Source organism: Capsicum annuum, chromosome 9 (genome assembly GCF_002878395.1).
Source record: "Capsicum annuum cultivar UCD-10X-F1 chromosome 9, UCD10Xv1.1, whole genome shotgun sequence".
Taxonomy (NCBI): domain Eukaryota; kingdom Viridiplantae; phylum Streptophyta; class Magnoliopsida; order Solanales; family Solanaceae; genus Capsicum; species Capsicum annuum.
In genome coordinates, this window is record NC_061119.1 from 2869693 (window position 1) to 2883718 (window position 14026).

Sequence of the window (14026 nt, forward strand, 5' to 3'; positions counted from 1 at the left end):
ATAAATTCTCTGTAATATTGTTGTTGTATTTGCCTTATGACCTCAATATATCTTATTGGCATTTATTATCCTAACTGATAAACTTTTCTTCTAATGCGTTCTTTAAGCCACCCTATTGCAGAAGTGCTATTTTCTAAGTCTCTCTCACAACCTTGTATTTCCAGTTTACTGCGCTCAATAATTCGTTATAATAACTTGTACGTACTTTTTTAACTTTTAATAACCTTTATATATATATATATATATTCTTCCGGGTTTTTTTTAATATGATCAGTGCTGTTTTAAGTTGTATATTGTCAGTTGGATTAATTTATTATTTTAACATTCTAATTTCAGTAGGGATCTATTATTTTATTGAAATAAATCAGGTGCACTATTAATTGAAACAATTACTTATTAGGTCCAGGTTATTTTTTTTAATCATGGTTGTGTTTGAGTTTTCTTTTGTCTTTCGGTACCCACATCAGAGCCTGACTAATCCAGATTCGTACAGTGTAGGGTTCCATTCGGGGGAAGCGCTCCCTAACAGAGTTTTCTCCGTACTCAGGATCGAACCCTCGACCTCTGATTAAGGATGGAGCAGCCCCATCCACTACACCACAACTCATGTTGACAGTTGTGTTTGAGTTAATAAGTGTATATTAATTAATTTTACTGAATATTATTATTTTTTACCAGTATAAGTATATATCAGTAAACTCTTCTGATGATACATTATGGTAAAAATTCCCAATATTTATGTCATATTAATGAATACATAGTATGTGTTAGAAACTTATATAATTATCACCTATATATATATATATATTTTGTTGTTGTTGTTTATCTGCAAGGGACGAGGAGAAAGAAAAGGAAAAATTCGTTTATAGACATTTTCAAATATAGGAAATTTCATATTTACGCATCGAACTAGAGGCTTCTGATTAATAATAATTGAAAATTTTCAATTTCATTCAAACACATCTACCTAACAATAATGTGATTGTAATAAACACGAAACCAATATGTTCATTTATTCTATTTTTTTTAATTGCCAAATTTATAATCCACACAAATAAATTTCATTATTATAAATGGTAGAGAGAAAGGAGCTTTCTAGGCACATGCAACTTTTATGTCACATAAATAATGGACTTCTCCAAAATTTTGACCATATGGTTGAGACATTAAATCATCCACCAATATATATATTAATATTTTGAAAAAAATGAGATATATTTTTCCTTCTTTTATTTGGATAATTTGAATTAAAGATACAATTTTTGGGGGAAATAAAAATTGCAATTACATCTAATGATGAAATAATTACATAATCTGAAAAGTTGAACCAAAATCACAATTCAAGAAACAACATAAGTATACATTTTAAACCAAAAAACACATTTGACTTTTGGTGGATTAGGAAAAATATATTTCATAAGTGATAATTCACGTTAATTAATTCACTATTTAATACTTATTTTTGTCGGGTATTTACATCAAATTAATTTATCATGATTAAATGATCCAATGAAGTAAGCATATATATTAATTAATCATAAATTCATAATTAAGTGGTAATTGACATATCATTCACCTATCAGCCTGAGATAAATATTCGATATGGATAAATCTTTATGACGTCTCTTTCTTCATCTATTCTTACTCACCTCCGTATACCCTCACTGTCTTATTCTTGCCGAGTGTTTACGTCAAATCAATTCAAGTTATCATGATTAAGTGATACTTGTCATATCATTCACCTATCAATCTAATGTAAACATTCGATACGAGTAAATTTTTATCGAGTTTCTCCCTTCATCCCTTCTTACTCACCTCCTTATACCCTTAATGTCTTATTTCTGTCGAGTGTACGTCAAATAAATTCAAGTTACCATGGTTACAAAATGAACATATATATTAATTAATCATGATTAAGTGATAATTGTTATTATTCACCTAAACATTCGATACATGTAAATTTTTATGGAGTCACTCCCTTCATCCCTTCTTACTCACCTCCTTATACCCCATTGCCTTATTTCTGTCGAGTGTTTACACCAAATCAATTCAAGTTATCATGATTACGTGATACGATAAATTGAGCATATACATTAATTAATCATGATTAAGTAATATTGTCATGTCATTCACCTATCAATCTGATGTAAACATTTGACACAGGTAAATTTTTATGGATTTTCTCCCTTCATGCCTTCTTATCACCTCCTTATATCCCCACTGCTCATCCAGGGGCGGAGCTATTCTTGAGCTAGAGGGTTCGAATGAACCCCTTCGACGGAAAATTATGTTATATATATATGGTTAAAATTATTTTTATGTATATATATAGTAGATGTTGAACCCTCTTTAATTAGTTCGTATATTCACTTATGAACACCCTTAGTGAAAATTTTGATTCCGTCACTGTGTTCGACCTCCTCTCCCCACCACCTCTCTTCACCCAACGGTATTTGTCTAGATTATATATAAATATTCTCGAAACAAAATAAGTAGGGTTTATAGGAATGTTGGTTGGTAAACACAAAATGCACCCAAAGATACAAAGATAGACATGGAAATTGATGCATTATCCAACTTGTTAGTAAGAATAAATTCCCTAGCAAAACTGATGGAGAGTTTGAACTGTTGCATTAACTTCAAACTTGTTAAAGAAATTGTTTCTTGGCAAGTGTTTTTGGAAATAGACACCTAACCTTATTTATTCCAACACTTAATGTCTCAACTATAGTACTAGTGTGTATGTATTGACTAGCTAGACATTTTTGTTGGTGTCCTACTCATCATCTAGTAATTTATTTCGAGTCTCCAAACGCTGGTTTAGTGGTCAATGGAGTGGTTACGAATCATGAGATTAGGTCTATCGGGTTCAAATTTCAGCAGAGGTATGAACACTAAGTATATGATTTCTTTTCATCTGTTCTAAAATTTGGGAGACGGAGTTACGTGGTATCTGTTGCTTGTGGTTACGTTAACTTTGGGAGACACGGTTACGTGGTATCTGTTGCTTGTGGTTAATTTTGGAAGACAGGGTTATATGGTTACGTTAACTTTGGGAGACACGGTTACGTGGTATATGTTGCTTGTGCTTAATTTTGGGAGACAGGGTTATATGGTACCTATTGCTGATGGGAGGTAAAAATACATGAATAGAGTAAATATCAATATAATTAAAAAGATTACTTCCTCTGTTTCATTTTACTTGACCTCTTTTGATTTGGCACACTCATTAAGAAAATATTAATTAGAAGTGTATTTTACAAAATTATTCCTATTAATGATGTTTTGAAATTCTAAATCTAACTATTATTTTTTTCTTTAGTTATTTAATACTAAGAGTAATATGTATTGGCTAGCTAGACATTTTTGTTGGTTTCTTACTCATCATCTAGGAATTTATTTTGAGGCTTCAAACGATGGTTTAGTGGTCAATGGACTGGTTACGAATCATGAGATTAGGTTTCGAGTTTAAATTTCAGCAGAGGTATGAACACTAAGTAGATGATTTCTTTTCATCTGTCCTAAAATTTGGGAGACGGAGTTACGTGGTATTTGTTGCTTGTGGTTACGTTAACTTTGGGAGACACGGTTACTGGGTATGTGTTGTTTGTGGTTAACTTTGGGAGACAGTAGTGGCGGAGCCAGAATTTTCATTGAGAGGGTTCAGAAGTAAATATACAGCCTAGTCGAAGGGAATTCAAAATATATTATATATACATAAATATATTTTTGATCATGTAAAATAGTATAATTTTCTGACAAAGAGGTTTCGGATGAACCTCCTGAATTCAATGTGGCTCAGCGCTGGGAGACAGAGTTCAGTGGTACCTATTGCTGGTGGGAGGTATAACACATGAATGGAGTAAATATCAATATAATCAAGAAGATTACTCCCTTCGTTCCGATTTACTTGGCCTCTTTTGACTTGACACATTCATTAAGAAAATATTAATTAGAAGTATATTTTGTAAAATTAACCCTATTAATAATGTCTTGAAATTCTAAATCTAACTATTATTTTTTTCTTTAGTTATCTAATACTGAGGATAATATGAGAAAGAAGTAATAAAACACTCTTGATTTGAGAAAATGTACAACAAATTTGAAACAGACATATTTAAAAAGAAGGTCAAGTAAAATGGATCGAAGAGAATATATTTAAAGACATAAATGAGGTAAAATTAAAAAAACATCAAATTTTCATTATATACATGAGTTAAGATACTTTTAACTATATTTTAAAATAAACTTTGACTTTTACTAAAGAGTTCTAATATCAACCTCATATAGCAAATATGGGACCTAAAAACAATTTTTTTCATTATTAAAATAAGTTTAATTTGGACATGATACAACTTGAATCAGAAGCTACATTAATTATGTCCCTAATCACGCTTCTCTATTTAATAATTAGAAAACTTGTCAATTTTTAAAATTAATTATGTCATTGGATCTTATTTTGAGATTTTGATAAAATATTTTTATTAAGTGTACTCAAAGCTTCGATCATATATATATATATATATCATTTTTCGTTAATCAAGATAAGACAATTTTTTTTCTTTTTTTTACCCTGAGTATTAATTATTTTTTCTCCAAATTAAAATGTAAACATCATTTAATAGGGGTTCTATGGTAAAGTAGTTATGTTATTAATTATTATTTTTAATCAATATGTAATATCAAATTGGGACGAGTAAAATGGAATGGGGGAAATAATTATTGTAGTATGGATCCGAACTAATCATATCAAGTACTATAATATCAAAACTATAAGAAAAAATAAGTCAATAAATTAAAACTTTTGCTATATGTTGAATTTCGAAAAGGAAAACAAATTATGGTATGTCTCTTTTTTACTATGAAAAATAAGGAACATTCCCATGGTATATATGTTGGAACAAAGTAGTAAATTGAAGTACAACAAATTGCAAACTAGTAATCCCAAGGACCAATATTTGTTTTATTTGACCATTAGGCAGAGCCGTGAATATGGGCCGACCCGATTGGAGTTGGGCTTTAATTTTTACAGCTCATTTAATAATAGGGTTTTTTAGCCGGTCCACGGATGAGGCTTGAACAATGTGGGTTGGACAAGCTCGTGGAGCATTCCGTAAATCAAATACATGCAACTATTTAGATTGCTTATTAGTATTTTTGTTTGGTAGAATGTCATGTCAGAAGTTATCCATCTCCTTGTCGCCTATTTTTTATCTTGAGCCGGGGGTCTATAGAAAACAGTCTCTCTACTTCTTCGGAGATAGCGGTATGGACTGCGTACATCTTACCCACCCCAGACCCCACTTTGTGGGAACACATTGGGTTTGTTGTTGTTGTTGTTGTATCATGTCAGAAGTTATTTAATTTCGCTATTAGGAGAATTTTTTAGAGTGTTGAAGACTTGATTAACAAGTATTAACACTATATAATATTGTCTGGTAATATTTAAGTTTATTAACATTCTAAAATTAAATTATAAAAATATTATTTTTTAAAAAGTGGGTCGACCCGTGAGACCCGCAGTCCACAGAATAATGGTGTGGGCTTGGAGTTTTTTGACACATCATTTGATGGGCCAGCCCGACCTGACCCGTCAAACTCAAAGTCCGGATGGACCAGATTGATTCGTATTGACAACTCTATTAGTACGTATTGACCTAACTAATTTAAATTCACATTTATTGATAGGTCAAATGTAAATTTAAGTTGTATAAAAGTTTATTAAAAAGGAAAATTTTTTTCCTATAAGTTTCTCCATCTCATAACAACAACAATAATATAATATATTCAATAAAATTTCATAAGTGAGGTTTGGGAAGAAAAAACGTATGCAGAGTCGTACCTTACACTAACTTGATGAAGTAGAACGATTGTTTTCGAAAGACACTCAAATCATGTGTAGCAAATTCAAATACAAAGAAGAAGAAAGAAACAGTAAAACAAATATAACAACTAACAAGAAAATTAGTTTCTCTGCGTAATTAACTTCGCATCTATAATAATAATAATTAAAAAAAAGCATATATAAACATGTTTTTTTAATCACATTACGACTTTTTGTTTTTTTGCAACAATCACATCATGATCAATTTGTTTTGGCTTCTTTTTGACCATCTAAAATTGACAAATCATTTTTTTCAAAAATCGTGTAGGTTCTTCCTTAAAAGATTTCCTTTTTAATCTGTCCTATTAAAATTTAAAAGTATGATTTTGAGTTATCGAAAAAAATATATAGAGCTAGTTTGGTTGAAAAATAAGTTATCTCGAGATTATTATTTCATTCTGAATCTGAGAAAAATAACTCTACAATTTTGAAATAACTAATTTTAAAATAAATTATTCAGTAATTTTATCTCAAACAAATATGAGATAAAACTCATTTTAAAACGAATCATGAAATAAGTTTCGTACCAAATTAGCTTTTAGTGTCAAACAAAAAGTATCAAACCAAAAAAAAAAAGTTGACCTGAAAAGTTATTATATTTTCACACTAAAAAAATAGATTTTACTTTATGTCCAAAATTCTCCACTTAAAATCACTTTATCTTTTTTTTTTTTTTCCAACCCACTTAGTTTCCATATAATAATTGGGTCTAATTTTTAGTTGTCGGTGCCAATAAAAAATTAAAATGTATCTTAAAATGCATGCAACGTAGATAAAAATTATTGAATCAAAAGAAGCAAAAATTAAACTTCACTAGTTTATTTGTTATATATTCATTCATTTAATTTGTTAGGCTTTGGATTATTTTAGGGTCAAATTCTCTAAAATTGTATAGATTGTATACATTATACACTTACAGTAACATTGACATTTACAATAAATATCAGAAATTATATATCTACAAATTAAGATGGTTAATTATTATAAACATTGACGTTTAAAATAAATATTAGAAATTTATGTCTATAAAGATATGACTAATCAATATATTATATCAAAAAAAAATTGTTATAAAGAGGTAATTTAACGAAGAGTGTACTATTATAAGAGGATTGTTGTTGTTATAATTAAAAATTGTTGTAGAGGTGTAAAATAAAACATAAGTAATCGATTACGAGAAAAAGTTCATTATTAAATCTCTCACTATGTGCGGGTCCATAAAAGGTTAAAAATTACATAAATTTATTATACGCAATCTTATCTTATATTTTTATAAGAGTTTGTTTTCACAACTTGTAGAACCTGTAACCTCTTAGTTATATCACAACAAGTTTAATATCACTTATTAAAAAAACCAAAGAGTAATAGTACTATAAAAGAAAAGCTATCAAATCAAAAATATAAATGATTAACATAATGTTTTTATGTCGTTTCATCATAAACATAAGATTCAAAATTATCCATAGGTCAAACATCATCAAATTAAATTATAAAATGTGTCCAAATCGTAAATCCTTTTAAATTGTTCTATAATGCACTTAGATTTTTTTGAAAAATAACATATAGTTAAGGTTGATTTATTGTCGGTGCTACCAAAACAAATTGTTATTAATCAAAATACATTTAAAAAAAAAAAAAAAAAAAACATGCAACGTACTTCTTCCTTCCTATAATATTTGTCACATTCATTTTTTAAAAGTCAAATTACTTTAAATTTGACTAATATTATAAGGTACATTTTTTTAACCATATATTAATAAAAGAAAAATATTGAAACATTTAAACTCGTGGTTCATCAAATTTTTTATGCTGTCTCTGCTCTCTAAATCGAAAGATCTCTTTTGTGCAAACGTAAAATTTATGAAAAAATATTAGGTCAAAATTTAAAATTTAGTATAAGTTATTATTTACATTCAAATACAATATAACGTTTTATGTATGTTATGAACGGACAGCAATAAGCAATATGATAAGTAAAAGAGAAAATCAAGATAACACACATAGATTTAAGTGGAAATCCTTGACGGGAAAAACCACAGGTAGAGGAGGAGGAATTCACTATAATGGAGAGGTATACAATGAGGAGGCAATAGTCTCAATGACGTATATAAACCCGTCCAAAAATAATCCACTAAACGCACTTATATAATACGTACGTACAAATAAATCTTAAGTCCATAAAAATTTACAATCATGAATCACACCGCAAACTTTTCAGAACCGAATCAATAAAATTTGAGTCACAAACTCTAACAATATAAAATTACATTGAGCAATATATATGAATAAACATCAAAGTTTTAACGTTGTCCACAAAAAGCTATTTTTACACAACCATGCATGCTCATATAAAGCACTCAACAACAATTATAAAATGCACCTAATGATAATTTATGCCCCCCACCCCACCCCCATTTTGCATGTTATTCTTTTATGAAATAAGCATTAGGTACCCCTCGAACTATGGTTAAAGTCGCTACGACACACTCTAATTTCACAGGGATCTTATTACCTCCCTGAATTCAATTTTAGCATATTTTTGTCACTTTTTTGTGTTAACGTGATATCTTTATTATATAAAATTCAACCCACATCAAAGGTATCATGTTAGCTAAAAAGCTAACACGTCAGCTAAAAAGGATGATAAAAATACGCTAAAATTTAGTTTAGGAAGGTAATAGAACCTACGTGAAGTTGGAGTGTATCGTAGCAAATTTGATCATAGTTCAGGAAATACCACATGGTTTACTCTTCTTTTATAAATAAAATAAATAAAATTAGAAATGAACATTTTACATATTAGTCTACGTCAAAAGATATATGAATCCATGCTAGGGACCCTAAGAATGATTTTGTTTAATATTCTATTCTATGCATTTATATAACAGATTTTTGAACATTATAGTTGTCAATCAAAATAAACAACAAATACACGTATACAATAATAATATATTCAGTAAAATCAGATAAATAAAATCTCAAAAAAATAAAGTATACGCAAACTTTATCACTACTTTCAGATATATTTTATTATTATTAGTCAACGGGCCAAATATGTAATTTGGCCATTATATTATATTAAGTTTTAAATTGACTTTAAAAAATCATATTTCTAACTAAACAATTCTGTTAATTTCTTTTCCTTTTACTTGTCTGCTTTATCGTCTTTAAGTGAAATATATATATATAAAGCACGAACAATTATATCATTGCTACACTTTATTCCAAAAACAAAAGAATAAAGATAATAAATATATATAAAAAAATTATATATATATTTTAACTATGTATAAATAGTGTTATTTTTCTTCTATTCAAATCGAATGCATTGAATGTGATTTATCAACAAATATGTTACTCCCTCTGTCATATATTAGTTGGTGATTTTTCTTTTTAAACACATGTTAAAGAAATCATAAATAAAAAGACAATTTTACTAATACACCCCTTAAAAAATATTTTGAAAACTTATGTTATTTGCGTACATTTTACCTTATGTTATTCCGTGGCGAGTGACAACATTTAAATAAAAAATGTAAAGAGCAAAATGGAAAAAATATTTTGAAAACTTATGTTATTTGCGTACATTTTACCTTGTGTTATTCCGTGGTGAGTGACAACATTAAAAAAAAAAAAAAGATGTATGTTAAAGAAATCATAAATAAAAGGACAATTTTACTAATACACCCTTAAAAAATATTTTGAAAACTAGCAAAATGGAGATGCGGGGTATCGATCCCCGTACCTCTCGCATGCTAAGCGAGCGCTCTACCATCTGAGCTACATCCCCAATATGTGATCTTTAAATTGTATTTAATATAATACTCATTTATATGGAGATTTTATTTATTGTTCTAGGGACCTAATTTTATTTAATCTAATATTCTGTTTTATGAAATTCTATTTATCGTTGTAGGATTACCAAAACTCCTATTCAAAATTATTTTAGTTCGTTTTTGAGTGACCGTAGACTGCAGCCTATAAGTGGTAGGGTAGAATGCGTGGAATCGTTCTTTTTTTACAGTTTAAGCTTATGCGTTCCGCTGAAACATATGCATAGACTCTTCGAAGATGAGGTGTCAAGGTCATTGGCGCAGCCAGAATTTCCATTGGGAGGATTCAAAAGTAAATATACAGACTTATCGAAAAAGATTCAACATCTATCATATATAGATAAAAATATTTTTAATCATATAAAAATAATATAATTTTCCGATGAAGGAGTTCGAATGAAACTTTTACATATTGTCCATACTTCATTTAATTATTTCTGTTCTTATACTTTGCTTACTTTTATCCTTAAATTGTTTGCATCATAAATTATGAAATAACGAAAAAATAATTTATTTAAATACGTTTAAATAATAACATTATAAAAAGCATACAATACACAATATACGATGCAATATAATATATTACATGTAACAACCATCCAAACAAATCATAAGCAGAGAAAGTAAAATATACACAACCATACGAATCTTTCTATATGCAAAATATTTAATCTATCAAGTCATCTTTAAAGAAAAATTTTATATATCACACTTTTAAAAAAACTTTCTGACCTTACAATATACTGAACAAAATTTGAAACGTTCTCATTGACAGCCACGGGTACATCATCATCAAGTTCATATCCCACGGTGCCCATTTTAATATAGAGCACTTTTTAAAGGATAATCTTGACCTTATAATAAACTGACAATATATATAACTTAAACTCATGTTATACGTCAACACTTTTTAAAAAATAATTTTAAGACTGACAATATGTTTTAACTTAAACTCGTTACTGAGACATTAGATTCCATATTTTCTTGTACATCACACTTTTAAAGAAAAATTTTCTTTTTGACCTTATAATATACTGATATACTGGCGATATATATAACTTAAAACTCGTTACTGAAACGTTACACATCACATATTTTCTTGAAAACCACGATCAACAACATCAATTCTACCTACACCTTCATTAGCAACCTTAACGACATCAACTTCTCCAGCAACACCTTCCCCTTCATCAACAAAATTTGAATCGTTCTCATCGAGAGCCACGGGGAGATCATGATATTCATATTCCCTAGCGTTTCGCGGTCCTTCCCATGTAAATTTTCCCCCATAACCCGATTTCGATTGTTTATTTAAAGGTATTCCATCGATAGGACGACGATCTTTTCTATGTACACCTTTGTCTATAAGTTTTTTTTCTCTGTGTTTTAAGGTTTCTATGTTGTGTGTGTTTGTTTCATGTTTTGTTACCTTTGTTTTGCCTTCTTCACCATGGCTTATTGCTCTAAATGTTACTTTTTCTTGCTTGTCATCAATGGGATTCATTTTGTTTCATCTTTTTTTTTTTTTGGATTTTGGAAATTTGTAGTGAAGTGTTTGGATTAGGGTATTTATAGAGATGCGAGGCGGTGGGGTGTGACACGTGTAGCGTAACAAGGAAATTAAGGAGAAGTTGACACTTGTTATGTTGGTGTATTGCCACCTTTTTTGTGTAAGAACAGATGGTGATAAAGTTGGGATAGTTATATATAGTTTCGGAGTAATGATTTTAGTTAAGGGGTTTAAATGTGTACACATGAACTAATCGATGGAGATTGATTATCTAACATATAAATACAGATAAAATGTAATTTTAATCGTATATAAATAATATAATTTTTCGCTGAATGAGATTCGAATGCATCCCTAAATATATGCTAGCTTCGCTCTTGATTATATATCGTTTCTTTGATTTTTATTTGGTGTTTGATAAATTTAATTAATCCCAATTCGTGTATTACGTTGTAGGGCTTGTTTTTGAAGTGACGCTCTCAACATGATATTTTTTATGTTCAAACTTGAATTCAAGATTTTTAATTAAGATTTGAGGTATACCAATCATATCACCATAAGCCATGTCAATAGTAATATAGATAGTCAAAGTTGATTCATTTGTATTTCCCAACATTAGTGAATTTGTCAAGTTCTTTTTCAGTTTATTTATTATAATCTCTTCACTTTTAACCTTGAAATTATGAGTTTGGATTAACAAGAAAGTGAATTTTTTTTTTCTAAAAATTACAAAAAAGCATAACTTATGTTTCAATTATTACAAAAAATCTCAACTTCTCAAATTTATTATAAAAATTTTATTTTTTGTGTTTCTCTCTCCAAAAGCAAATATACATAAAGAGGAGGATATATTTCACCGTTTTTCACCCTTAAAATACGGCTTCAATCAAGCACCAGTTACCATTTTGAATACAACCTTACTTGGCTCCAACTTTTAGCATTCAATTTTATCTTAATCTTCCTTAATCATTTTAATTTTTATGTGTTAAGGGTTAGTAATTTTTCTTCATCATTTACCTAATTGAATTTTTTGAGATTTTTAGATGAACAAATTGTTGGATGTTCTTATTAAATATTTTTTGGGGTATCTTCTTTAACAAAATTTACAATATCGTCCATTTGAAGTACGAAATTAACAACTTAGTACTTTGTTAATGGAGAGTTACCGAATTTTGAAGTTTTTGAATTTGGGGATTTTTGAATGAACAAATTGTTGCATATTCTTATTAACTATTTTTTGGGGGTTCTTGCTTAACAAAATTTTGTTGTTATATCATTATTGTTCATTTTTTATTTCGAAATCGTCCATTTGAAGTACGAAAGAAACATCGTAGTACTTTGTTAATGGAGGATTGTCCTTCTTTTAGCTTAGGATTAACTCAGTTAGATACAAATTTGGAAGTTGGGTTCGTTCTCGCACTTTTTGACTACGGAGAATCTAACGTTGATGAAAACAGATCTAAATATCGTAACGACCCCAACAAGATGAAAGAGATTAAAAAAGTTGTTGCTGAAAAGTCGAAAAAAGCAATTGGAGAATCGTCAAGAAAATTCAAAAAAATTGATACTGCAGGTCCACGTCTTCATAAGGTATATATAATTTTTTAATTTTTCTTATGTTTTTGTTCATTTACATCTTTTTTTTCTGTGTATGTGTGTATATTTTTTAAAGGGGGAGTTGAGGTAATGGACATCAGCTATGTATATGTTGATATATACATCACTTGTCATATGTTAGTTGCTGTGTTTTTGAACCAATAGTTCTCACAATTCATTTTTTATGTATATGTTAGTAATATACTCACGCTCAGTTCTTCCATAAGCAATGTATATGTTTACATATACATCAATTGTGATATGTTGTTTGATGTGTTTCTGAACCAATAGTTCTTACAATTCAATTTTTATGTATATGTTAGTAATATACATAAGTTTAGTATTTCATTTGACAACATATGCTCACATAAAAATTGTTTCAATCTCAATAGGGTATGAAATACAGGATTAAAAGTCCTTTTGCATCCGATGCATTTCTGTAGTTATTGCAATCGAAAATTTGGAGAAGAAATAAATAATTATGTTGGTGAAGAAGTTCTAAATATGTTCCGACAAATAATTTTTGGTTCATTCCTGGACATGCCGCAATGTAATTATCAGGGTCAATTATCCAAATGCTTACTTATGCTTGAGATACGGCAAGACAACTTGGAGGAAATTCACGTTTACGTGCAGGGAACCATACTCAAGTTTTCTATTATTGAGTATGCTATTATCTCCGGTCTTAAATGTTCAGGGAGCATCGAGGAACACCTCTTTTCTGGTTCATCAAAGTCCACATTAATGACGCAATATTTTCCAGGAATAAAAAGTTCTGTCAAAAAGACTCTTTTTATAGAGCGATTCAAGTTGGGCAACTTTGATAATATTTCTGATGCTTTGAATATGTCAATAATTTACTTCATTCACACATTTCTGTATTCATAAGTACGTGATACTACCATTAGCAGATCGGATTTTGTAATTGTTGAGAATGGTAGTTACGAACAGTTTCTATGGGGCAAGAGTTCATTTGAAAAGCTTATTGCAACGTGTTGGCAAGATTTTTGTTGTTGAGAAATAGTTATACTCGATGGGGGGAATGCCTCATGTGCTGAATGTTTGGATGTATGAATGTTGTTCTGAGGTACACAGTGTGATAGCTGAGCGGGTCGAAAATATAATTCCACGAATTTTCAACTGAAAGGTGGTTGGAATCAAAGTTAAGTATGAGAAGTTTATGGGTGGTATATTCAGCAAGGT

At 29.3% G+C, this 14026-nt stretch overlaps 1 protein-coding gene and 1 non-coding gene across 2 annotated transcripts; both read right to left on the reverse strand.

Annotated features, from left to right (window-relative positions):
- Positions 1-9601: 9601 nt before the first annotated feature.
- Positions 9602-9674, reverse strand: TRNAA-AGC. Its single transcript has one exon. It is a non-coding gene; the product is annotated as a tRNA-Ala (tRNA).
- Positions 9675-10397: 723 nt separating this feature from the next.
- Positions 10398-11265, reverse strand: LOC124886981. The gene has a single exon (XM_047395985.1). It carries the CDS (start codon positions 11219-11221, stop codon positions 10805-10807), a length of 417 nt encoding a protein of 138 aa, XP_047251941.1. The 5' UTR covers positions 11222-11265; the 3' UTR covers positions 10398-10804.
- Between the last annotated feature and the right edge of the window lie 2761 nt (positions 11266-14026).